Source organism: Fusarium keratoplasticum, chromosome 2 (assembly GCF_025433545.1).
Source record: "Fusarium keratoplasticum isolate Fu6.1 chromosome 2, whole genome shotgun sequence".
NCBI classification, from domain to species: domain Eukaryota; kingdom Fungi; phylum Ascomycota; class Sordariomycetes; order Hypocreales; family Nectriaceae; genus Fusarium; species Fusarium keratoplasticum.
This window is the reverse complement of record NC_070530.1, coordinates 659,465-683,860: the sequence shown is the minus strand read 5'-3', so window position 1 is coordinate 683,860 and position 24,396 is coordinate 659,465. Positions and strand designations below refer to the sequence as shown.

General features: G+C 52.0%; 8 protein-coding genes and 1 pseudogene across 9 annotated transcripts, besides 1 other annotated feature; 4 read left to right on the top strand and 5 right to left on the bottom strand.

Annotated features, from left to right (window-relative positions):
- Positions 1-778: 778 nt before the first annotated feature.
- Positions 779-2,470, top strand: NCS57_00212000 (Carboxylic ester hydrolase; the record flags this gene model as incomplete). The annotated part of the gene is made up of 1 exon (XM_053052156.1): positions 779-2,470. One exon carries the CDS (start codon positions 779-781, stop codon positions 2,468-2,470), a length of 1,692 nt encoding a protein of 563 aa, XP_052917402.1.
- Positions 2,471-3,542: 1,072 nt separating this feature from the next.
- Positions 3,543-4,703, bottom strand: NCS57_00211900 (DAO domain-containing protein; the record flags this gene model as incomplete). Its single annotated transcript, XM_053052155.1, has 1 exon — positions 3,543-4,703. One exon carries the CDS (start codon positions 4,701-4,703, stop codon positions 3,543-3,545), a length of 1,161 nt encoding a protein of 386 aa, XP_052917401.1.
- A 2,423-nt stretch (positions 4,704-7,126) lies between these two features.
- On the top strand, positions 7,127-7,540 carry NCS57_00211800 (uncharacterized protein; the record flags this gene model as incomplete). The annotated part of the gene is made up of 3 exons (XM_053052154.1): positions 7,127-7,288; positions 7,340-7,377; positions 7,426-7,540. The coding sequence occupies 3 exons, from the start codon at positions 7,127-7,129 to the stop codon at positions 7,538-7,540; spliced, it is 315 nt and encodes a 104-aa protein (XP_052917400.1).
- Positions 7,541-7,813: 273 nt separating this feature from the next.
- On the bottom strand, positions 7,814-8,346 carry NCS57_00211700 (uncharacterized protein; the record flags this gene model as incomplete). The annotated part of the gene is made up of 3 exons (XM_053052153.1): positions 7,814-7,873; positions 7,929-8,042; positions 8,095-8,346. The coding sequence occupies 3 exons, from the start codon at positions 8,344-8,346 to the stop codon at positions 7,814-7,816; spliced, it is 426 nt and encodes a 141-aa protein (XP_052917399.1).
- A 210-nt stretch (positions 8,347-8,556) lies between these two features.
- On the bottom strand, positions 8,557-10,082 carry NCS57_00211600 (F-box domain-containing protein; the record flags this gene model as incomplete). The annotated part of the gene is made up of 2 exons (XM_053052152.1): positions 8,557-9,953; positions 10,007-10,082. 2 exons carry the CDS (start codon positions 10,080-10,082, stop codon positions 8,557-8,559), a joined length of 1,473 nt encoding a protein of 490 aa, XP_052917398.1.
- Positions 10,083-10,678: 596 nt separating this feature from the next.
- NCS57_00211500 (uncharacterized protein) lies at positions 10,679-13,999 on the bottom strand (the record flags this gene model as incomplete). Its single annotated transcript, XM_053052151.1, has 5 exons — positions 13,195-13,999; positions 13,084-13,148; positions 11,675-13,026; positions 11,357-11,619; positions 10,679-11,298 (listed from the first exon to the last, which is right to left on the bottom strand). The coding sequence occupies exons 1-5, from the start codon at positions 13,838-13,840 to the stop codon at positions 10,679-10,681; spliced, it is 2,946 nt and encodes a 981-aa protein (XP_052917397.1). The 5' UTR covers positions 13,841-13,999.
- A 1,709-nt stretch (positions 14,000-15,708) lies between these two features.
- NCS57_00211400 (Quinate repressor protein) lies at positions 15,709-18,420 on the bottom strand (the record flags this gene model as incomplete). The annotated part of the gene is made up of 1 exon (XM_053052150.1): positions 15,709-18,420. One exon carries the CDS (start codon positions 18,418-18,420, stop codon positions 15,709-15,711), a length of 2,712 nt encoding a protein of 903 aa, XP_052917396.1.
- Positions 18,421-18,984: 564 nt separating this feature from the next.
- Positions 18,985-21,228, top strand: NCS57_00211300 (Zn(2)-C6 fungal-type domain-containing protein; the record flags this gene model as incomplete). Its single annotated transcript, XM_053052149.1, has 1 exon — positions 18,985-21,228. One exon carries the CDS (start codon positions 18,985-18,987, stop codon positions 21,226-21,228), a length of 2,244 nt encoding a protein of 747 aa, XP_052917395.1.
- Positions 21,229-22,189: 961 nt separating this feature from the next.
- Positions 22,190-23,895, top strand: NCS57_00211200 (annotated as a pseudogene). The gene is made up of 2 exons: positions 22,190-23,099; positions 23,156-23,895.
- Positions 22,190-23,895: a sequence feature.
- Positions 23,896-24,396: the final 501 nt, after the last annotated feature.

Here is a 24,396-nt window from a genome sequence, read left to right as displayed (position 1 = left end):
GTCCATAGTGTGAATACTAAAGTAATCATGTCATGAGCTTATTGGTTTCTTGATACTTCGGTTTGCTAATATGGGGCACTCTAGGTCACGCATTCATGACAGGGTCTGAAATAGGCAAGGCAAAGCGCTGGGGGCTAGTCCCCGCGAGGTATATCTAACCTGACCGCTTTTTCTGAAAGTCATTGAAGGTATATGGAATTGACGTGCTACCTGGGGCCTTGACCTGAACTTGGCAAGTTATTGATCATATTGTTATTGGCGTTCTGCTGAAAGATTACAGAGAATGCTCGATGAGCAGGAACCTCGAGGATGGTTTGGGTGAGTCTTCGAAGAGACAGAAGAGAATCGTTTTGTAACCGAGGGGCATCCAAGACCGCGGCAACTTGGAACGGCAAGTAACAAGTCGATCCACGGAAAAGATGGACATGAAGATCGTCAGGTGTTTCCTCGGCGACACTTCGCCATAACAATGGCCCGATGAACAAGGAACAAGACCCATTTAGCCTGCAAGTTAACTGCCTCGTGCCAAATATGCAAGGAATAAGAACTTTAAACTACGGAGATGCGCGGAGAATGCGGGGGATAGTGCGCTTTTCGGGTTCGGCGCCGTCGACCGTTGACGATGGCTTCGGCGCCGAAGGCCGCTTTGGAAAGGTGATCTGCTTGATTCAAGTGTATTAAAAGCTTCGGTTTGGCCGTCGAGTTAATCGTTATCGAGATATGCGCCAAGGCGTTTCGAAACAAACTCTCTTATCTATTGTTTGACATAGCCTCCACAATGTTGGGTCATTCTCTTGCCCTAGCTCTGGCGACTACCACGTTGCCGGGACTTGTTTCAGCGGCCCCTAGTGGTACCGATGCTCCCGTTGTCACACTTCGGAATGGCTCCTACTACGGCATTCACAACTCGGCCTATAACCAAGATTACTTCTTGGGCATGCCATATGCGCAACCACCCCTCAAGGATCTACGCTTCAGACATCCCCACTCCTTAAATACGACTTGGGATGGACTTCGTAATGCAACGGAGTATCAGTCCAAGTGCTACCAGTATGGGTATCCGACAGGACCACTCACAGGGGGCTCTGATGACTGTCTTCATCTAAACGTCATCCGCCCCTCAGGAGTCGCGGATGAGAAGCTTCCTGTGCTTGTCTGGATTCACGGCGGCGGTCTTGTTGGAGGCTTCAGCGGTGATCCTGGCAATAACCTCACTTACCTTGTCGACGAATCTGTCAAGATGGGATCACCAATCGTGGCTGTGTCAATCAACTATCGCTTGGCTGCCTGGGGATACCTGTGGAGCAAGGCAATCAAGGAGGCGGGAGAGGGAAACAACGGCTTCCGAGATCAAAGATTCGCCTTGCAGTGGATCCAGGAAAACATTGCGGCATTTGGTGGCGATCCTGACAAGGTTACCATCTGGGGTCAGAGTGGAGGTGCCCGTGGCGTTGCGTCCCAGTTGACGGCTTATGGTGGAAGAGATGATGGGCTATTCAGGGCAGCCATCCTCGAGAGTGCAACAGGATTTCACACAGCCTTCCGTGAGGAGACTGTCAAAGACGCTCTTGACTGGGATAAGGGATATGCTCAGCTGCTCAAGCTGACGGGATGCGAATCAGCCAAGGATTCCCTACAGTGCCTCCGAGAGGTTCCCTCTCTTGAGTTGGCCGAGAAGATTGGAAATATCACATTCCCTGTCTATCTCGATATCGTCGACGGCGACTTTATCCAAGATGACCGCTCTGGGCTGGTTCGACAAGGAAAGTTTGCTCACGTACCTGTTATCAACGGCGCTGCAACAGACGATGGCGATTTCTTTGCTCAGAAGGGAATCAACACGACAACAGAGTGGGAAGCCTATCTACGCAAAGAGGGAGCGAGCAACAGCACCATTGAGGCAATCTCGGCTTTGTATCCAGACATTCCCCGTGTCGGTCTCCCTGCTACTTTTGAAGGACGCCCAACAGGCGAGTTGGCATCTTATGGTGCTCAATGGAAGCGTGCATTGGCCTTCGGTGGAGACAGAGCCATGCACGCACCAAGAAGAGCTTGGGTCAAGACTTGGGCTGCTGCAAACCTCTCTGCATACAGTTACCGCTTCGATGTTGTGTCTGGAGATCGTAATCCAGTCCAAGGAGCAGGTCACTCAGTTGACCTCCCTTTTGTCTTCCGTAACACCGATCGCCTAGCTCAACTCAACGCCACAGAGCCAATCCCCGGTTCCTTCAACGCCTTGGCGGTCTCGATCTCGAGAAAGTGGATCAGCTTTGCGGCAAACCTGGATCCCAACTTTGAGGGGATGCAGGGTGAGAAGTGGCCGGCGTATGAGGAAGAAGGGGGAAAGAACCTTGTGTTCCATATCAATGACACTTCTTTGGTACATGTGGAGGATGATACTTATCGGACGGAGCAGCTCGAGTATTTGAACAAGAAGTTGTGGAAGACTGGCTTGGAGGAGGGAAAATAAGGAGACTGACTGTAACACTCTTCCACAGTTTGGAGAATTCAAAAATACAAGCATTGACGTGTTGACGAATAATCCTGTGTCCTGTTGGTTGCTGGTAAAAGGCCTAGAAGGAAAAACCAAAATCTTGTTTTGTGAAGCTTGTGCCAGACTCGAACAGCACCTGCAATGTTGCCACTGTCATCCCCAAGGTACTTTCCGAGCAGAACTCTGATTTACACCACTCAAGACAATGATGCCCTTAATTCTCGAGTCAAGTTACATCTTGTGTCTCAGAACAGAGCTCGAAACCCGAGCTTCGTGCTGATCTCGCCAAGAATGCGTCATGTATGAGTTGAGTTACTGGTGCTGAAAAGGGTGATAGAAATACTTCACCTTTGCGACTTGTCTCTTCTTTAAACCAAGTTCTTCTTGTATTGTGCTCAGATGCTTCAGCAATTGAGAAAGACGGTCTGGGTCTTCTGGCTCACTTACCGCATCGAGGGAGGCTTCCAAGAATAAGACTCAGGGGCTGCTTGATCGGGCCAACAAGAGGATCCAGGAGCTGGAGAAGACGATCTACCCCCACTCTTGTACATCTTTCTTCACGGTAACAAATCCACTGTATCGCATGGCTAACTAAGGGCCCTTGTCCATAGCAATTCATCGACGCCTCGATTTCTTTCGAGACCAAGTCTCCAAGCGCTTGGTGCAGCGGACGCGTTCTTAAACCAGACTCTATAGTCGGAGTGAAGGACTTGGGATCAAATACCCGTCCATCAGCTCTCATGATGTTCCCGAATAGAACGAAGAACGGGGTGAAAGGAAAGTACAGCAGTTCCCTTGATGAATAAGTCAGCTGCTTCGTTGAGTAACTGGGCGTCGGTGCGAGTCTTGTTATAGTTCTCCTCGATACGGTTGAGTTGTTCATCCGCTGGGCACTCTGTATCCCTATTCACACAGGTCCTTCCTTATTCACAAGATTGGCAAATCATGACACCATGGTACAAGGAGTTGTTTCAATCTGGTTTTATTTCGCCGCTTTTTAATACGCTGATCGCTCGATTGCATCTCCTCATCCGTTTCTCCTCTATCTCTACAGCTTGCTGCTAGGTGCATCCACCTTGGGAACCCCAAAGAGAGACAGGTCATTGGTAGACTTTCCATCAATCGCCAGCTCAGCAGCAGCACGACCAATCGCAGGTGCAAACTTGAATCCATGCGCAGCACCCAAGGCCACAATGACATCCTTGTGCTTCTCCAACGGGCTGATGATAAACTGGCGGTCCGGTGTGATAGTGTACTGGCAGGTCACCGTTCGCATGGGCTCACCCTTGCCAGGTATTGTGTTGCTCATAAAGTCTTGGAGCTCCTTTGACAACTCTGGCGAGGGGATGTAGGTTCGTTCCTCGGGGGTCATGCGGTTGTATGAGGTATCCCGGCCAGCCTTGATTGTTGGCTCGCCATAGCTGGGGAAGCCGTAGAAGCTGGGAACGCCGCCCCAGATCCAGACGGGGAACTTGTCTTGCTCAAAGCTTCGCAGATCTGAGTCCTTTGGTCTGAAATAGGTCACCTGCTCTTGCATCACATCAAGAGGAATTTCTGCCTTGAGAGGCTTCAAGAGCTTGTTGGTCCAGGCATCAGTTGCGAGGATGACCTTCTTGGCATGGAATTTTCCCTTGGGTGTCTCAATGACAACGCCGGTACCAGCGCCATCAGGTGTGACACGGTCAACTGGAGTCCTCTCCTTGAGAACGGCGCCGTGTTGGCGAGCCAGGAACTGCATAGCCGAGACTGATTTTGAGGCGTGGGCGATACCAGAGTCGGCAGTGTAGACAGCCTGGACGTTTTCAGGGACTTTGAACTGAGGCCACCGCTTGTTCGCTTCTTGAGCAGAGAGAAGCTCATAAGGAACCCCGTTAAGGTCGAGACTCTTTGTGTATCCCTCGATAGAGAACATCTTGTGGCCAGTGTTTGGGGGAAAGAAGATGATGCCGCCAGTGATGGTCAACAGCTCCTGGCCAGTTCTTCGCTCCAGGTCGGCCCAGTCCTTGTAAGCCGATCGAGCGAGTGCCACGTACTCGGGCTCTCCGTATGAAGTTCTGACGATACGAGAAGTATCACTGGAAGCTCCGCGAACGTGGCCAAACTCGAATTGCTCGAAACCGATAACCTTGGCGCCCTTGAGAGAAGCGTGGTATGCCGCCGCACTTCCAAGAGCACCCAGGCCGACAACAGCTACATCGAACCGTTCCATTTTTGATGTGGTGGTTGAGTTGATGAGTAAAGAGGATGTATGTGTATGGCTTGGGGGTATCTAAGGCGGGTGATATAAAGACGGCGAAGACAGATGATGAAGAACTGGAATGTTAAACATGGACTTTGGTTCTCATTTGTAGTCGCTATCCAGGCCGGAACTCAAAGGTTCAACTCCAATCGGAGCCAATCCGCTTCCACCAACTCTATCATTGTAATTCTCCGCGTTTCCGTGTGGAACGCATCACGAAGCCGTTTGCGGGGTAAAGATAAGCCCAAGGTGATGGGATAAAACTCCGTCCCCACTGTTATTGACAGCTGGGAGGTCATCTGATCGGAATGTCCCGTCCCCGCCCGGAGAAGTCGAGGCTTACCAAATTGAGCATGGAGATCCGCTTCATGGTGTTTTCCACCATTTTTTATCGCGATAACGACTGGTTCATTGGATCATTTTGCATTGAGATGATAGTGAGCTAAACGGAAGACAAGGTAAAAAAACATATGAGTGACAGGGGCTGCTCATGGGAGGTTAAGAGATGTAGGTTGACAACTCCACGCCAACCAAGAAAATTGCAAAAAAAGGAACTCAAGCGTTACGCTTGTGGCGATCTCTCCCGCCGGGAATTGAACCCGGGTCTCAAGCGTGACAAGCTTGCATACTGACCACTATACTACGGAAGATGATGGTTGTTAAGCAACCATTGTAGCGAGGATTCGATGCCGGGGAGTTGCGCCATCCTGACCATAAACCCTAACGTTTGCCGACTCTCCAAACTTGTGCTCAATCTGAGAACGAAGGGGAAAGGGAAATCTGTTGTTTGGTACCTCAATGGAGCCAAGGACGTCATCAGACGGAACGAGGTTCGCTTGATGTTTTACCTTCTTCACTGTTCATGTCACAGGAATTGCTCGGCAACCTCAGCATCACATATCTTACCTTAACGAAGTATAATTACTTTCCTTTTTTAGCTTAATAGCATTCACTACACATGGAAAAGGTTTACAAATAGAATAAGGAGTATTAAGAACAAAGGGAGCGAAGGACAGGGCACCCATCACCCATACCTCCTAGCCAGCGCATTTCGTTTCATATGATTGCAATTTCGCAATTCTTTTCATGTGGCACTTCTCTTTGATCAATGTCTAATAATTTCACTCATTCTTAGCCCTTGAGCATCCTCATGTCTGTACCAAATTTTGCCTGTGCATCACAGAGAAGAACCCTTCATTCCCAGACCAAGCCACCAAGGTTTCATTGAAGAGGAGCGCTTTTCCATATGAAGTATACCATATATCTCGAGAGCCAATATGCACTTTTAGTTCATCTGTGAGGGAGACAGGTTGAACTTCAAATGTCTTGAAGACGGGTACATTAGGCTTCGAAGCAAGCCACGATGTCGGTCAGACTCTGGCCTACAACACTCCCCCATGTTTTCAAGCGTGGCTTTTTACAAGTACCATGGTTCAAGACCAGGGCAAGTCAGAATGTCTGAGGGGGCGAGCCACTTCACTCTGCGTGAGCCTGGGGTTTCTATGATCATCGTTGACCAGAATAGTTTGATCAAGAGGCAGCACTTTCGCCTATGCATCGTATAGAAGTTCGAGATCTCTATAAACGGCCATGAGAAAAGCAGGGTGCCCAAGCCAAGTTCTCAAAGATAGCTCTCCGCTCTTTAGGTAAAATCACAGATACCTAAACTGTTCGAGATAGACACTGAGACATGGCGCTGGAGTGACGTTTCGAGAGCCGGAGTTCCTCAAGCACATGCGAAGTAGGACCTAGACATGGCGCACTCGAGCTGAAGATGAAAGAATGCCGGCACTCAGCCCCAGCAGACAGTGGAATGTGAGAGCATGTCTTGCCTTGCGTACCGATGCTAATGACAATGTCGCGGATCGCGCCGTTTCCCCGCCCCTGAGTTTCACGGCATTGGAGATGCTGTGAGTCAAGTTCAACGGCTCATTTCTTCCAAATGCAAGATTCACTCGCATGGTGCATACATATCATTAGTTTACAAGGAGGCGCATCACGGCTAAGCATGCCCTCCTAGAGGGGGTGCTTAAGAATCATGTCTTAAACTTATCTAACAGAGACACTCCAGGCGAGCCTATCTTACTTGGACTCTCAGACGGAGAGCTTCGTTTCCGGCGTCGTGTAATACAACACCAGCTCCTCTCAAGACAGACACAAGCACACAACGGAAACGAAAGGGGTCGCAATAATTAAACACTTCGTTCGAAGGGAGACAATCTCAGTCACATGAAGGTTGAAGTCCTTATTTCTGTTCAGTAGGACTACTCCACGACTATAAAAGACCAGGTTTCTCTCCAAATACCTCCATCAAGCAAGTCTCAAGTCGATCCAGACAACTACACCCTCACACTCATTACACCCATATCCACTTCCATACACTCATTTCAACCATGCAGCTCTTTGGAATCATTGTCGCGGGGCTCTCTGTTGCCTCCGTGCAAGCCATTGCCGTCCCCGGACTCCCTGCCGCAGGCCTCCTCTTCGCTCGTCAAGACCATCCCCCTGAGTCTCCTTGTCTGCATCCCGGAGGCAAGAAAAAGTGTCAGATCGATGTATGACCCAGGCCTTTCTCTCGGTGACTTGGTTACTAACCATTTCCCAAGTGCGCCAGCAAGAATGCCGACTTTTGGTCCTGCGCTCCGTATGTCGTCTAAGCTCTTTGCACATATGTTATTCTGACATTTGTTAGTACTTGCGTCTGTCACTTCATCTCGACCACGGCTCTGCCACCTACTGCCACGCCCACTGGGCCATCGCCTCAGACGTCGGACCAGCCAACAACGGTCCCGACGCCCAGTGGGTAAGCTACACGGAACGTGTTGTGTGAACAATGCACATGCTCTGTACAAATGTATTTCAAAGGCAACTGCACTCCTACACTATCAAATCTATCTCACAAGTTGCTTCCAATCAATGGAGAACCGTTGCTCAGTTTGCCTCCGTCCCCGGCTGTGATGTTGTTTGCGTCCAGAGTGACTTCCATGTTCCATCGCCAATTTTCAAAAAGATGTCTCTGTGTCTCTATCACCAGGACCAATGATCGATCAGTCCCCTTCATGGGCTTCCTTGGCTTCACTCTAGTTGCCGTTGGTTTCGAGATTGATGGACATGGCTCCTATACGAACAATAGGAGTTCTCTGTAGTGAATAATTAACATCAAGTTACAATGGGGGAGAGCATCACAGAACTTACGTCTATGTGGAAAAGGCCGATGACGAGGGAACCAGGAGCAAGTGAATCCCACCGCTCAAATGGCTGACAGCTCGAGTCGCCCAACAGGAACTCCCGTCCGCGGTTTGTTTGAAGCTATCGATGATTAGCCAAGTATCTATTATGCAGCATACTGGGAAATACATACCAGTAGGGCATCGTCCCATTGGCCTTCATTTCTCATCTTCGCGTCTACTATCCTCTCTCCACCAGGCCCGTCGATCATTATTGAGCGCTTGGGAGTGTCATACGTGTAAAACGCGTGATCCGCATCCCCAATAAACATGTTCTTTGACGGGTCCGTGTATAAAAAATCGATGCGGTACATGCGGCGACTGCTCTTATAGATGGCAATCTCGGTCAGCTGGGAGAGGAGTTCCCCGCGTGGGCCTCCAAACATGATGGTTAACAAAGGATATGGTATTGCGCCATCGGTGATAGGATCATCCGGATGGTTGAGAAAAATATGTTCGGGTGGTATGTCGGGCTTCCAGGGATATCCCTCGGGATCGAAACGTCCGTCAACGATGCTCTCACTCCCCGGGACGTTTCTGCTCAGGGAGACGAGTTTGAGTGCCAAAGGGTGAATAGTGGTGAGCCTCAACCAAGTTCAGTCATAGAAAGAGGCCCAACTCACATCAAATTCCGCCTTGACGATTGATATTCGCTTTCCTAGTCCTCTCAAGCGCCATCTGGGGACGTCGTCCGGCCCACCTGCCCAGCAAGACATGGTACCATCGGCAGTCAGCACAGCAACCGCTCGGAATCCTTGTCTTTCCACGGCCAACTGCCACCCAGAGATGGTGTATGGGGATTCATGTCGACCATTCGAAAAGCAAATCTTGACCTCTTGGTCGGGGTGGATGTAGCCCAGACTGTTGATTTTCCCATTTGGCTTGACGAACCGGAAGCCCGAGACGAAAGAGCGGCCGCTCATGCGCACAAATGACACCCAGAGGTGGCGAACGCGGAGACGTGGTCGGAAACGGAGAATCCGAGCAAACCAAGGCCTGCATCCCACATAGAATAGCTCATACTCTGTGCAGAGGTTGATACCAGCAGTGTTCCAATCGAGTTTTCTCCAGTCGCGTGTATGTTCATTCTTCTTTATCCGGCCATTTTTGGATGTGTCGAAAGCTGTCAGAAGACGAGCCCCTTTGCAGACTCTGCCAGATACCTGGTTCTGCAGACTCTCCAGCTCCAAAGCCAGACTCCAAATGCGCTTCCGGTCAGCCAGGCGCGGCTCCATATATCGCAGTGCCAGGTAGAGCTTCTCCCAGGAGTCGGGACGGGATCGCAAGGTTTCGAAGATGTGGTGGAATTCGTGTCCTCGCCAGAACCTAGAGGCCCAAAAGGATTCTGACAGATGTAAGTTGGCAAAGCTGGGTGACGCTTGCCGTAGTCTTCCGACATCTTCACGGGGAAGCTCGACGAGGATAGCTTGCAGGAGCTCATTTGGTAGACGACGAAACACATCCCCATCCGGGTTGGCTGGACTGTGTCGGGCCGGGATGTCGATGAGCATGTGCTTCGGGATGTTCGCCGGATTGAACAGTCTCCGGATGGAATACATCGCGTAGGGATCCCTGCCGTAACCAGGAATAGAGGGGCGTGCTATGTAGGTCAGCATGGGAGGGTTCTCGTCGTCAGGTATTCCGACAACGATTCCTCCATAGTCATGGCCCCAGTCGAGGATCGTTTCGCCGTGGATCGGCATGGAGAAGCACAGCGAAAAGATGAGTTGAGCATCAGGCTGGAAGAGGATCCCGATGATCTCCCAGCAAGCCGCATGAAAGACGAACCCCCAGACCCGAGGAGGTGAGTCACCCTGTGACCCCGGTCCGCCTTTATGGAATCTCGACCGAAACTCCACGCGTGCATTCTCGTTGAAGTCTGCATCGTCGTAGCGCCTGTGGGATTCTGCCGGTAGGTGTTTTCTACCAGAGCCCCCGAACCTGCCAACGCCGGAAAGCTTGGCTTCGCAAAGGTTGACACCCGACACATAGACTAAGCGCATAATGTTAGTTCCATCAGTAGTGAACCGAGGGGGATACACGTACTAGCCCTGTATTCTCTCATCCATGTGGGCTTGTCGGACTTCTTGAGCCATCTACCGCAAAGAGCGCAGGACAACATTGGGTTGGCACAGCGAGGCAGAATCGCCAAGGTTGGAGGGAGATGTTGAAGGTAAACACTCGTTCAACAACTCTGGGGCATCTCAGCGGTCACCAGGCACAGTGGGTCCCTTGTAGTGATCACTGCCCGCGCACTGTCATCGTGCGCTGCAGTACTGCAGCATTCTTCCATACCACTCTGTTTGTTTGTAGGCCGTTGCACTGTTAGTAGGGAGGAAGCAGTGTCTTGTTACAATCACTACCACCTAATTTATAGCGTGCAAACTTGGCTACGCAATGGAGTGACAACCGTCCATTGTACACCACTCACTCAGTCACCTTCGAGGCCAACACCAACATATTCAATAGGACAAAGCCGGGCAAATTGGACAATCTGTATTAATACAGGATAAATGGCCAAGAAGATCATTTGAATGCATATAGCGCTAAACATCACGCACGAGTGCCAGCCTGATCCTCGTCCTTCGCTACCGGGGTATACGGCATCCAGCAAATATCACCAACCTATAAACCTTCATACCCATTTCACGCCCAGAACGAAGCCAGTTGGCATATTTTCAGCTTTAAAAATACAAATTCCCTCGTGAAACGCTTTGATCATGACGGCTGTAAGCGCGTGGTGGTCCCCCCAAACGGATCTTGAGGCAACAAGTTGTCAGGATCAAAGTCATATCCCATAAACTCCGTGAAGCTGTCAAATTGCGACGGCATCGGTGTATACTCGGTAGGCTGAGTAAATTGTAAGGATGAACCGCCGCTCCTTATCGCTGCTCCCAAGACTATTGGCTGCGTGCCCAGTTGATCTGTAGAATGGGTTTGAGATGAGTGGACTACCGAGCTACCGGCTGAGCCAGGCAAGGAGCTGAACGATGCTTCTGCAGAATCTGGCCCTCGATTTTGTGTTGAAGCTGGTGGCTCTTGGGTCTGGTCCTCAGGTGTCGCAGCATCAATGTCTGGCGTGGATTGACCGGTCGGCAGGCCAGTTTGCGATGTCATGCTCGGCATCACAGTATCGAAGGCGTCCCAGACCGACGTGGATATCATCTCAGAAAGCCTCCTCTCATCCAATTGAGGGTTAGACTGTATCTCGGGCATGTTGCGGAGCCGGTCGCTCAATTCACGAATCACACGGTCGGGAATCTCTCGACGGATGAAGCTCCGGTATTGTGCTCGAACTTCAGGAGGCATCGGGGCTTCCAAAGTTTGCAAATCGCAATCTAGGGATCTGTTAGTACTTAAAAATCACAGGATATGGTATGATGCAGCTAGACTTACAGGGAGACGGTATGTTCTCGGCCTCGGGGAAGAGGATCTTGTACATGTGCTCCCATTTGGCCTCTTCCGTCGCATTCTTTATTCCTTTTCTACACTTGAGGCGCTCCTTCATCTCAGCATCAATCCCCAACATCTCGCAAGGTTCGTTGACTTTGCAAGGCACGGCTTCGCGGCGATGGTCCTTCAGCGACTTTTCGGTCGTAAATGTGCTGAAGCACCGGTCGCAATGAATGGGTACCTTGTGCCTCCGATAAATGTGCTCCCTATTGTATCCCAGTTAGTCAAGCTCGAAATGGCTTCAAATTGTTAGAGACGCACTTGATCCGGTGGACACTTGGCCAGCCCTTCTTCTCGCAACATGGCCACTTCTTGTTAGGATACCCCTTCACGAACGGGCAAGCGAGGTTCGGGACCAGTTCTACCGGCGTGATCTCCGTCTTTCGGCGTTTGTCCTTATCACCATCGTTTCCTCTACCGGGGCCAGTTGCTCCGTCGCCGTCTTCGCGTCCTCTCTTCTTCCCGGCACCACCGCGGCCACCTGATCCTCTCCCATCACCGTCGCCATTCCCAGCGCCACCAAAGTCAGGCGAGTCGTTACCAGAGAATTGTCCCGGTGAACACGATCTTACCCACTCGATGACCTTGGCCAGTACAAGCGATGCGATGCGGTCCTTCAATGTAACTGCGGCCGCCAAAAGAGCAGGATCCAGTGATGTCGCATCAAAGGCCTCAAGGAAAGACTCATCCGTCTCGTGGGAAACCTCCGACATGGATTCGTCCGCATCGCTCGAGTCAACCTCATCCAGACGTTCCAGTTCAGGATGGTCTGCGACGGAGGTACCGGGAGTATCCTGGTCCATCTGATCCTTGGAGCAGATGGAGGCTATAGATGTCATGTTGTCAGTCTCCGGAGACGACGCCGCGTCTCGGACTAGCCCAGTCCGTGGGATTGTGAGGTATCCATTGTCGGTATGTTCGCCCGAGCTTTGCGGCCGCATGGAAACGGCCTCGTGGTGAGAGCACCCAGCCTCCGAGCCCTGTTCGTCGATGGTGCTCAAACCTGACTTGCTGGCAGTCTCGATCTTGTCCTCTGGGCACTCATCAGGGTCTGGGAGGTCTTCGGGCTCCTCGTCAATCGAGACACCCTCTCTGTACAACTCAGGCATGCGATTCTTGTGGATGCGACGTTGTTGGGCCACCCAGCCTGCGGCGGTGACTTGATCTGACACTGAATGATCCAGACAAGCTATCCAGGAAGAGATTGGGCGCGGGGGAGTTGCAGTGTTGGATCTTTGCACGGGGATAATGGGAAGAGGATAGTCTTCCAGGTCGTGTTCTCGATTAAGGCGGTGTGAGTCTCGACTATTATTGACGGAGGAAGAAGGCATCATGTATGGGTGCTTCCTCGACACAGAAGCTCGCGTAACTTGTGAGCTAGTCCTACCAAGGACATCCCAGTTGCTAGTCGCTGACGAGATGGTAGACGAAGGCCTAGTCCAGCTGAAGATGGACTCTGCGATAGAAGTCGGGACCGTGTCATTGGATGCTCTTCGTATGGGTAGGTCACGTTCTGAGGGGTTCTCTGTAGTAGCTGAGAAGAAGCCACTGTCGCATGGACCGCTTGCTACCGAGAGTGGTTGAAAGGAGTTTGTGGATGTTTGTGGGTGGCTCTGTTGAGCTGTCAGTGGCCATGATAAATTACCTCTCGTGTGTAAGTATATGCTCACATATAGGTCTTCAGCTGGTTCTTCGCTGTCGTTTTGGACGTTGTCTGGAGTGTTGGGTCGTGAGTCTGAGAGGGTCAGCGAGAACAACGAAGCAAACACAGACAAACTTACTTGACATCTCCAAGTCGTTTGAGTTGGGCTGCAGCGCCGTTGCCGACTTGTTTGCAGATCCGTATTGAGTGCCAATACCCGCGAGGTCCGTCGATCCTGGATTGTATGAGAAGTGACCAACTGGAGCCGACGTGACTCTCCGCTCACGGCGTGCGACGCTCCTTATCGATGTTGTGTATTCCTTTAACCTGTCTGGCAATTGCCAGATACTCTGTGTCTTTTTTGTTGGTGTCTCAGCCCTAAGAAGGGGCATGCTCTCTGTCTGTTGTAGCCCGAGGGACAACGGTCGCTCGGACTCAGGTTGAGGAAGGGCTTGCTGCCCTTGTGTAACGTTTGTGGCCTGGTACTCGGGAGGGGGGTCTTGAAGCAGCTTTGCATCTAGTTTTGCAAATTGATCCTCCTCATCGGGAACAGGAGCGACCTCCCGACGGAAGCCAGTCACCTTTTCTTTGAGCGGATCCGACATCCAGCGCACCATGCCCAACTCCTTGGTGTATGAGTGGAATAAACCGGGAGGCTTAAACTGATTCAGGTATTTCCTTCCTTTGTCCTTGATGCGACCCCTAAAGGATCGAGGCGGCGCCTTGGACTCGCACTGCGCAAGTTGCTGGACCGACTGGCGGTCAGCGGCACTGGGGATAGGCATAGTGGACGTATGCTTTTTGCGCCTCTTTGACGTTTTGCGCTTTGCTGGGCTGGGCGGAGGCGTGGCAGCGCGTAATTGTTCGCCGCAAACTATAAGTCGAACAATGGCGAGACTTGAAGAGGATGAAGGAGAATTCACGAGCAGGACCCGGGCGGCTGGACGCAGATTGATGCTGTCAGCCACGCACGCATTCCATCATTTCCATCGGAGGCCGACATGGGATGACCACCTGCCAGGCGCACTTGCCTTTGCGAACCATCCATTAGCCGTCAGGTCAGATCAGATGCGTCAGACCCCTGCTTGACATTTTCAGCCCTGCCATCTGCCTAAATTTAGGAAGAGGCAGCCAATTTTACGATCTAATTAATTCACGATGCCTGTACGGAGTCCTATCGTGCGTAGGTGCTCTTGGGAAAATAGGCAACACAAGAGAACTATAGACTTTGAGGTCTTGTAGAATATTTACTTTGTCGCAATTCTTGGCTTGGACAAAGAAACAAGACTCACAATCAGATCGTGGATTTAATCTTGGTGGGCTCCCGTGCCCACTCGCAGCAAACGGCAGCCTGCGCCCCCTGAAACTGCCTACCGTCTGCAGCTAACGATGCGCGACAGGGGTGTGCGGTTTTGCGCGTTGCGCAGAACCAGAGGTCGCAGAATCACCAAAGCGCAAATCTCAACATCTAGCAGAATGAGCAACGCCATGGCTGCAAAACTCGATTATCTGTAGAATTGGGAATGCCATCTTCACGATATCTGGATACTATATCCCAGCGTTTGCGCAGAAAAGAGATTGCAGTCATGCGCGAAGCAGAGAGGCCAGTATAAATAGAAAGGAAGTGCAATTGGAAAGAAACAATCCATTCATCGAAACAAACAAGTCAATTCAATTCAATCCATCCAAGTGACAGCTCAAACCCAGAACAATCTACATCCTATCCCGTCGCGCGTCACAATGCCCACCCAACCTGCAACCGCCTCAATGGTTCCCAACTGCGGTTCCTGCGCCTCAGTCGCCAGGTTTGTCTCATTTTCCTACCACTCATCAAGCGCTTCTGACTGAACGCGAGTAGCGGTGACTGTGCAGACACTACGCGGGCGCCTGCATCCAAGCTTTCACCAGCCGTGTTGCGTTTTCTTACAGAGCCTGCCTCTGTGACAGACGTCATTCATCAACTCGCTCCCGGCAAGCCTCTCACGTGCAAATGCTAAGTGGGGATTGGTGGCTGTGCGCGGGGCTGAATTGGCGGGGGTCAGGTGCAAGTCGCTATGGGCCAGATCAGTGAACCCAGCCGTTGTTTTCATGATGTTTCGGCGCAAGAGGACAAAAGGAAGCAGGCGAGGAGTTAAGGGAATTTTATTTGATATGGGCGGGCATAGAGGCTAGTGGCCATGATTAATACTAGATTTTACGTCGAGTCGAGTCCATACGCATTTGCTGTCTCGTGTGTTTAAGCATGAGGGCTTGATAGTTGAGTTTTTGGGACGCAGGATTTTGTTGGAAGAGAACTTCTAGGTCGCACAACGCCGTCTACTCACTGAAAGTGAATATATTACCCCCATTTCCTGGCGCCTAGAGTGTTCAATGCGACATAAAATTTAGGAAAAGAGTCGATTTAACAGCGCGCAATACGAAATTTGATGCCAACATGCTGAAAATGTTACAGTTTAGGGTAGGCGGGGCTGACTGGCACCAACCGCCAACAAGCTGAGACCCGTCTTGAAACCAGAACGCGGTTGAACCGCGTCACACTATAACACTCAATACTGTGAATCTCGAAACAGTAATCGGATCTCACGGAAAAGAAAAGCTATCATCAAGCCCTGGGAGGGCACTGCAAAATAGATTGATCATTCATCGCTCATCATTATGCTTCTTGCTCATCAAGTGACTGCAGCCTGGGCCGCAATTCTTCAAAGTTCGACTTGCCCTCCTCATCGGGGTATGCCTGGAAAACCTCTCGCCTCATGATCCTCCTGGGCGCTCTTCGACCCGTGAACAGTTCAAATTGAGCAAAGCCTTGCTCAGGCAGCATGTCGAGACCATCCATGCTGACCCATCCTCGAGATGACTCCTTTCTGAACTGAGCCAAGAATGGCGTATCCAATGTTTTGTATCCAAGCTCAATTGCGACGCCTCCCGTGCGGCTTCCTAGCCACTCATCCGGAAGTGTCAAGTCCGGCGCAGGCACATTTCCAATGCGATGCGTTGGGATGCACGAAACGACTACTGTAGGTAGGCGGACATCGGTAGGCCAAGCATCTTCAAGTGATTCAATGACGTGGAACTGGGCCCCTTCGCTCCCAGCGCTGAGAAGCTTGAAGTCCTTCCTTTGGAGGAGCTCTGCAAAGTGCGACACCATCTTCTGAGCGTTTTGAGGTGTGCGATTGTAGACGACGATGTTTTTGATACCGACTTGAAGCATTGCGTATATCGTGGCCCGCGCCATTCCGCCTGCTCCAATGACGAGACCGCAAGTGCTTGCGACAACAGCATTTGCAGGTGAAAGACCGCGGCGGATACACGCTCGAATTCCGATCCAATCCGTGTTTTCGCCGTAGAGGGCCTTGATCGGCCCAGACTGATTGACACTGTCGAAAAAGGCCGCTCCTGTTGGTATCGAGCCATCTTCGTTCAGCGAGCGGATCGGGATAAGAGTGTTGACAGCCCCAATCGCCCGAGCGTGGTTGCTCAACGAATGTGTCAGTGTGATGATCTCAACCTTGAAGGGGAGACCGATTGAAGCGCCCGCAAAATTCGAGTCTTCGATCAAATGCCGTATCCCCCGTAGAGAGGCACAGGAGACTGGTTCGTAGGTATGGGGGACTCCACATGCCTTCAATGCACAAGTGTGCATTGCTGGTGACAAGCTGTAGCTGACGTTGGTTCCAAAGACGTACAGCTTCATCTCATTGTAGATGAATGACGAGAAAAGAGCCTTCGTCGCACCCACCGCCGTGATGCAGGGAGTGATCGGTGGCTTCGGGTTCACCCGTTCTAATGAATCCGGGCGAACGACTGTGAGGATGCGATTGAAGGCTGCGGAATTGCGACCCAGAGGTCCAGAATTGTAGGCGATCAAGGGGATCTTGGGTCCTTGTAAAGCATCGACAGACGACCTGAGGTGATTGATACGGAAATTGTCCTCGACGTTTGCGGCTGGGCGAATCAGCCTGGCCAAGTGGCAACCCAAGGTATTGGCCTTTTTGTACCAGTTCATCCACATTGGAGACTCCCAGGATGGGGGATCTGTGATGATGAAAGCGTTTCCAATGATTTTTGTCCTTTTTCGAACCGTCAATATTCGAGAAATGTGCGAGTCCTCCAGCCGTAGGTCAACGGTCATCATCTCCGGGGCGAGACGAACGGTGTGGTGTATGAGATCCAAGTAGACACGAACGACATCCTCGCTTGCTGTATGGGGGAGGAATAGGTGCAGTATTATGGGTAAAATCGTGCTTCTTCTGACAACCCCTATGCCTTTTGTGATGTCGGCAAGCAGTTGACTGCTGGTTTCGGCTGTGAGAGTGCCTGCTTCTGCGTGATCAGCCAGGTCATGCACCACAATCTGAACCACATCTGCTCCAGCGACGTGCTCCTCTGTGTCCACAGAGTCGTCCAAAACATCTGAGAGAGGAATTGAGGTAGCATAGGTAAATCGCCGTTCCTCTGGTGGGATCCTTGCCAAGGGGAACGCCGAGTCCATGAACGGGATTGTACCGGCTGGGTAGATGAGCGAGAGGAACTTGAGGAAATGTCTCTCGACGTGCTTAAGGGTCAGATATGGAGCAGGAGTTCTTTGGGTGAGAAATATCCGGGTGAGAGACCTGGTGGGCTTCTCTGAGACATTAAAGAACTCAAAGTTGGTGCATGTCCTGAAGATGGCATTGCTGACATTGAGAAGGTTCCGGATCTTGGCCTTGTCGCGGAGCTTGAGGTGGTTCTGAATGGCATCGGCGTCGCGTACAATGTGAATAACAGGATGGGTGGCGGCGAATTCCCTCAAGAGGTTTTGTATACGACTCTCCATCCAGGAGCAAACGAGGATGCAACCGGTGCGGTGACGGTCTAGCGCATTCTGTAGGACCTTGGCTTGATGCTTGTAGCATGCAGCTGAGCCATGCTCGGCCTTGTAGGCGGCGCTTGAGAGGCCCGAGGTTTTCTGGAAAGCTGTCTCAAGGTCTATCACTTTGCGATCCATGGCGGACGATGCCATGATGGCCAATGTAGACTTTCCGGCGCCGCGGATGCCAGCCAGAAGCATTGATGCATCTGGGGCGAACTCGGGGACTTCCCCAGTCAATGGAGGAAAGGTCGGTGATGGTGTGCGAGTGACTGCATCTTGCTGTTCTGGTCGAGTCGAGGGCGGTTGCGATTGGGATTGAGACCGGGAACTGTTCCGGGACTGGGAATGAAGCGTTTCGGCCAGCGTGAGTGTCGGTGTCTGTTCGTTTTGGGCCTCGCTGTTGCGGCTGGAGATGCCATGACCATGATCCCTGATCTTCCCAAAGCCATTCGATCGTAACATGATCTCCTCATGGCCCAGCATGGCCCCGAGGGACCTCTTGACGCCTGCCATCTCTGGTCGGTTCCTGTTCCGTCAAGCAGAGCGGCAAGATGAAAGAGCCATAACGATGGGATTAGTTGTGGTCTCGGGCCATCCGAGTCTTTAGAGGCGTGCAGAAGAGGGTCCAGAGGGCGAGAAACAGCGATTATCGTCACATGTAGCCGCAGAATATGCCGGAGACCGCCGTGGGAGTCGAGTCGGAGGACAAGAGAGAACAGACGAAATGGCCCCCCACTAAAGAAATCCTGGGGGAGACTAGCGGTGATTGGTCGGGTCAGCGTTTATCCGCCCCGCTTTTAATGTCACGGCCAATGACGCCGTGATCATTCCAGCCGAATCGTCATCTCCAACCCATCTCTGAGATATCCCCAGGACCCCGGATTCTCCCCGCATTGCAACTCTGAGTCTGAGGATGCGATTGATGATGGCAAGGTGCTTGCATCTCTGAGGACCTCTTCTCGTGCTGCTTTGATATGGCGCCAGCATCGTACGAGCTTCCTGTCAGCGGCCTACTCCTCCTCGCCATGCGCCTGCAAGCCTCGTAGCTCGTCCACCACTTACCTCCACACTCAAGCAATGCCGCCGAGGAAACGCGAACACGATGCGGACTCCCTCAATGCTCCCGCCAGTACCGCTCCCGCCAAACGACAGAGAGTCTCTCTTGCCTGCGACGCGTGCCGAACCGCCAGAGAGAAGTGCGATGGCGGCCGTCCTCACTGCGGAACCTGCACGGCGCAGAACCGGCCATGCTCGTACACCCCTGCCTCTCGTAAGAGAGGCGTGCAGACGGGTTATCTACGAACCATTGAGCTCTCGCTCGCCTGGCTGTTTGAGCAGGTTCCTGACTGCGAGGGAGCTCTGCATCGTCTACTTACACAGAATGATGGGGCAGACGGCACCCGCATCCTGGCCACCAAGGACAAGGCTGGCCATCGACTCTACCGCCGATGGAGCAAGAGTCGCGTCCATAAAGACATTGGACGAATGCTATCGGATGAAAAGACCCCTCGGAACGAGACTTCGGCAGACGACTCGGAGACGGAAGAGAGCATCAGCCCGGCCAACGCCAACCTCTTCGAGGCGAAATCATCACCTGGATTTTCACTTCAAGGTGCAAACCTTTCACAAGCAGATCTACCTGCGAATACCTACCAACTTGGCGGCATGGCTGAGCTGCCAGTGCCTACCAAGCTGACACTCCCTCCGAATTGGAAGCGGCTCATCGACATTTACTTTTGTTACACTCACAGCTGGCTCCCGATCGTCGAGCGGGAAATGGTCACCAGCACTGCCTTGGCCTATCCCTCTGAAGGACTCACACTCGAGGCGAACCGGTCGTCCGCCCTACATGCTCAGCTTTGGGCTGTGTTCGCCGTGTCTTCTTTCCAAGATGCAGCCTCCTCCGAACCCTTCCACAACAACGGATTCTCACCGAGCAAAATCTACTCGATTGCTCGACAACTCATACCCTCCGACGACGAGAGTCTGGAAATCCCTCACATTTCTTCCCTCCTCCTTCAGTCACTGGTCCTCCTAGGCCAGAAAAAGACCATGTCCGCATGGCTACTCATTGGCAAAGCCTCACGCCTTGCACTCCATGGCCGAGCCACCAACTCGCACATGTTCCCGGTCAAAGAAGGTGGCGAGGCCTCTCTAAACCACGCTGAAGTGAGAATACTAGCTGCTAGCTTCGTTTTGGACTCGTTGGCTTCTCTCTGCCTGGGCCAGTCCCAGGTCACCTCGGGCATCCGATATAGTCTGCCTTCTGTGACCATCGTGCAGTTGCTGAACTTGAACGAGCCATGGGCTCCGGTTTCAGGGTTTGGCAAGGCATCTGAGCATCGGGACGAATCAACGCCAGAAACGGCGTCACCCCTGCCGACATTCCAGCAATTATTTGCTTTTTGTAGGCTCTGGGCCGCCAGCATGGATGCAAGACTGTACGATAGTCCCACTTCCCGCAGGATCACCCCTGAAGACCTTGTCAGAAGTCTGGACGCCCAGTTTTCGTTCTGCAACTCGCTCATCTTTGGGGGTTCAACTCCAGCGGTGCCATCAGCTTACCTACTCCAAGGCATGTTCTTGGCCATTACCTTGGACCTGGTGCCTGGCCACAGGCCATCACTCTTCTCGAACCTGATAGAGGTTGTCGAATCGTGTCTGGAGACCTTTGGACCCGGTGGAACACCCCCCATCGTTGTCACCTTGATGGAGATCGTGCATTGTCATGGCCACAGCAGCCGGATGCAAGAACACGACAAAGTCAAGTGGGATGCAGCCTCGAAAGCGCTCACAGACGTCTGGAAACCCAACAATTCAGGGATAGATGGGCCTAAAGAGCATCAAAACAACATTGGCGTGGTGGATCCTATCAGTCGCCCAATCGCCGGGCCAGTCTTCATGGATGAGATATCAACCGCCTCTCACCACACCAGCCAGACAGCGCCCTTGACCTCAGGAGAGCTGGAACATGAACTTAACCGGATGCAACAGCGTCAAAAAGAGCAGCAGTTCTTGTCGTACGAGCGGCAAAGATATGCAGGCAACTCAGACAACAGTCCTGGCACATCACAGTCTCTCTACCCAGTCACACCCAACCTGACGTTCCAGTCCCCTCCAGTCAACGGCGGGCATACAGGGAATCTGCTGCACAGCTCGCACATACCAAGCCAGCTGGTAGATTACGACGCCATTCTGGAAGAACTTGGATCCATAGACTGCGGCGACAGCATCGAAGTGGACCCCCAGTTTATGACCAACCTAGGGTTTGCGCCCGGCTGCGACCTGGGCGAGATGTTTCACGGCGACTTTGGTACATGAATTAATGCAAAACAATTAAACCGATATTTCCGCGGTGTCCCAATAGCATCGCGTGGGTGACCCTGCGAGTGACCGTGCTGATCAGGTGAAGGACAGCACACTAGAAGCTACTGTGCAGTGAGAAGCTGAGTCTTGAGTCTCTTGACTCTTGAAGGTCGAGCATGACAAGACAGTACTTAATATGGAGAGGATTTGGGTTATGAGGACACAAATCTTTGACTTGGACATTATGACACCGCAACTTCAGGCGATACAATACCATTCATTGCCCAGTCTTTCACCTCCTCTTTCGCCTCCTCTTGCTAGAGTCGCACACTTGCGTGGTCTCATCTATCGACTAGTCATCCCAGCACGCACAGCAAAGCACACCGAGCCGTGTGACCGAGGGATTGAGCACTAGGGTGAGGGCTGAGACTTCATCCCCGTCGCTAGCGAAACAAGGTTAGATCCGCGGCCACATGGTGGTTCTAATGCGGAGTCCCCAGAGATGACCGAGTCAAGGATGTGGCACACCGGGTAAGCCTTTATCCTCAACGCCCCCGACTCAGATCTTTGTGCGCGGCGCAACGCCCAGCACCCTGTTCGTCACCCCAGAAATCAACTGATGACAATGTGAATCTTCTGCTTCGACGGAAGCGAGTTCATCCCCCACAAACCAACCCCGCAAACCCCGGATTAATCTCCAACTCTGGAGGGAGATGCTGCTGCTGGGGGCGGTTTACGGTTGTATGGAGTTGCCGCGGTCCTTTTTCCCTTTGGCTAGGAGCGAAGCACAGACAATTTCCAGAAGCTAGGGGGGACATATGGGTCGAGCCCTGTCCTGTTGCAACCGATATAAAAGTTTGCCTCCCAGCGGACGTTGATCAATTCCTCAACACCACAGTCCTCCTGGCAACTGCCACCTCATCCTTCATCAACAACTTCAGCCTCTGTCATTCTTTGAGTTTTTCGGAATAACAGGTCATTCATCATGGGCCTCCTCACTCTCAAGGAAGACCGGCCCACGCCGAAGGAGGTGTACAATTGGCGCGTCTACGCCTGCGCCGCCACAGCATCATTTGCAGCATGCACGATCGGTTACGATTCTGCCTTTATCGGCACTACCCTTGCGCTGCCCTCATTCGTCGATGAGTTCGACTTTGAGAGCTACAGCGCTGATAAGCTGGCGCTGCTGAAGCAGAACATTGTCTCTGTGTACCAGGCCGGTGCCTTCTTCGGCAGTTTGTTCGCCTATGGCAGCAGTTACTTTCTCGGTCGTCGGTACTCGCTCATCCTCTTCTCCCTCATCTTCATGCTGGGTGCTGGCATGATGCTGGGTGCCAATGCGGACCGTGGCCTTGGTCTGATCATTGGTGGACGAGTTTTGGCCGGTATCGGAGTTGGTGGTTGTTCCAACATGACTCCCATCTACATCTCTGAGCTGGCTCCTCCCGCTGTGCGAGGTCGTCTCGTCGGTCTTTACGAGCTTGGCTGGCAGGCTGGCGGCCTTGTTGGTTTCTGGATCAACTACGGAATCAACAAGCACATGCCCTTCTCTCCTGGTGTCAACGAGAAGGTCTGGCTCATCCCCTTTGCCGTCCAGCTCATCCCAGCCGGTCTCCTGCTCGTCGGCGCTCTCTTCATCCCCGAGTCTCCTCGATGGCTGTTCTCCAAGGGTCGTCGCGACAAGGCCATTGAGAACCTCTGCTGGATGCGAAACCTTAGCCAGGACAACATCTACATCGTTGAGGAGATCAACTTTATCGATTCCGACATTGAGCGATATCACAACGATGTTGGTGCTGGCTTCTGGAAGCCCTTTGCTGCTCTCAAGGACAAGAAGGTTCAGTGGAGATTCTTGCTTGGTGGTCTTCTCTTTGTTTTCCAGAACGGTAAGCATCCCATGATTACAAGCTTCAACACAGGTAACTAATATGATTCTTCTTAGGCTCCGGTATCAACGCCATCAACTACTACAGCCCGACCGTATTTAAGAGCATCGGCATCACCGGTACAAACACGAGCTTCCTCACAACCGGTATCTTTGGCGTTGTCAAGACTGTCCTCACCTTTGTCTGGCTGATGGTCCTCATCGACCACATGGGTCGCCGAAACCTTCTCATGATCGGTGCCGCCGGTGGCGCATTCTGCATGTACTTTATCGGCGCCTACATCAAGATCGCCAACACCGAGGCTAAGCTGGAAGCCGGAGAGGACACCAGTCTCTCATCTGGAGGTATCGCCGCTGTCTTCTTCTTCTACCTTTACACGGCGTTCTACACTCCTTCGTGGAACGGTACTCCTTGGGTTCTCAACTCGGAGATGTTTGACCAAAACACCCGATCCCTCGGCCAGGCCAACGCCGCCGCCAACAACTGGTTCTGGAACTTTATCATCGCCCGATTCACAGTGCAGATGTTCAATGCTTGGGGTTACGGCGTGTACCTGTTCTTTGCCTCCCTCATGGTCATCTCCATCTTCTTTGTCTTCTTCTGCGTCCCCGAGACCAAGACCATTCCTCTTGAGTCCATGGACAGGCTGTTTGAGATCAAGCCCGTCTGGAGGGCCAACAAGACTCTGCTCGAGGAGCTGCACCTCCAGGACGAGGAGTTCCGACAGAACGTTGACGGTGTGGATTTGCACGAGGAGAAGGGCAGCACTGAGCAGGTTGAGACTAAGCTGCCTTGAGGTTTTATGAGGGGGCGTATATAAGGGGTTTGGATATTGTACTCTAGGCAACTTCCAAACAGAGCTACATTGGTAGTTTGTATCTACTTGAACAACTTTGGTTTCACACAAAGTCAAGTCTGACTTTTGCCATCTTCTTGACCTTTATTGAGCGACATGGCTTTGTCATGATGCTCATTTTTACTTTAATATCCAACAAGAGACAACTCCATGATCTCCAACCCAAGCTCCAACGTTATTTCGCTTGATTATGTGCTGCAGTCTTCTCTCATGCCTTTACAGGGCCCTTACTGGATTGAAGCTCATGGCGTCCTTGGCGGTTGCTCTTTTGGGAAGGTGCCGCTTTTCTGTTTGCTTTATAAGCCTCTGAGCTCCTCAACTCACTATAAAAGTGAAATGGAATCAACGATAGGGTGTGTGGTTCTTGGATACCTTACTATGTGAAATGGCTATGTTGATGCTTCATCTGGCTGCACACTTGTGCGTGATGCTTTTGGTTGG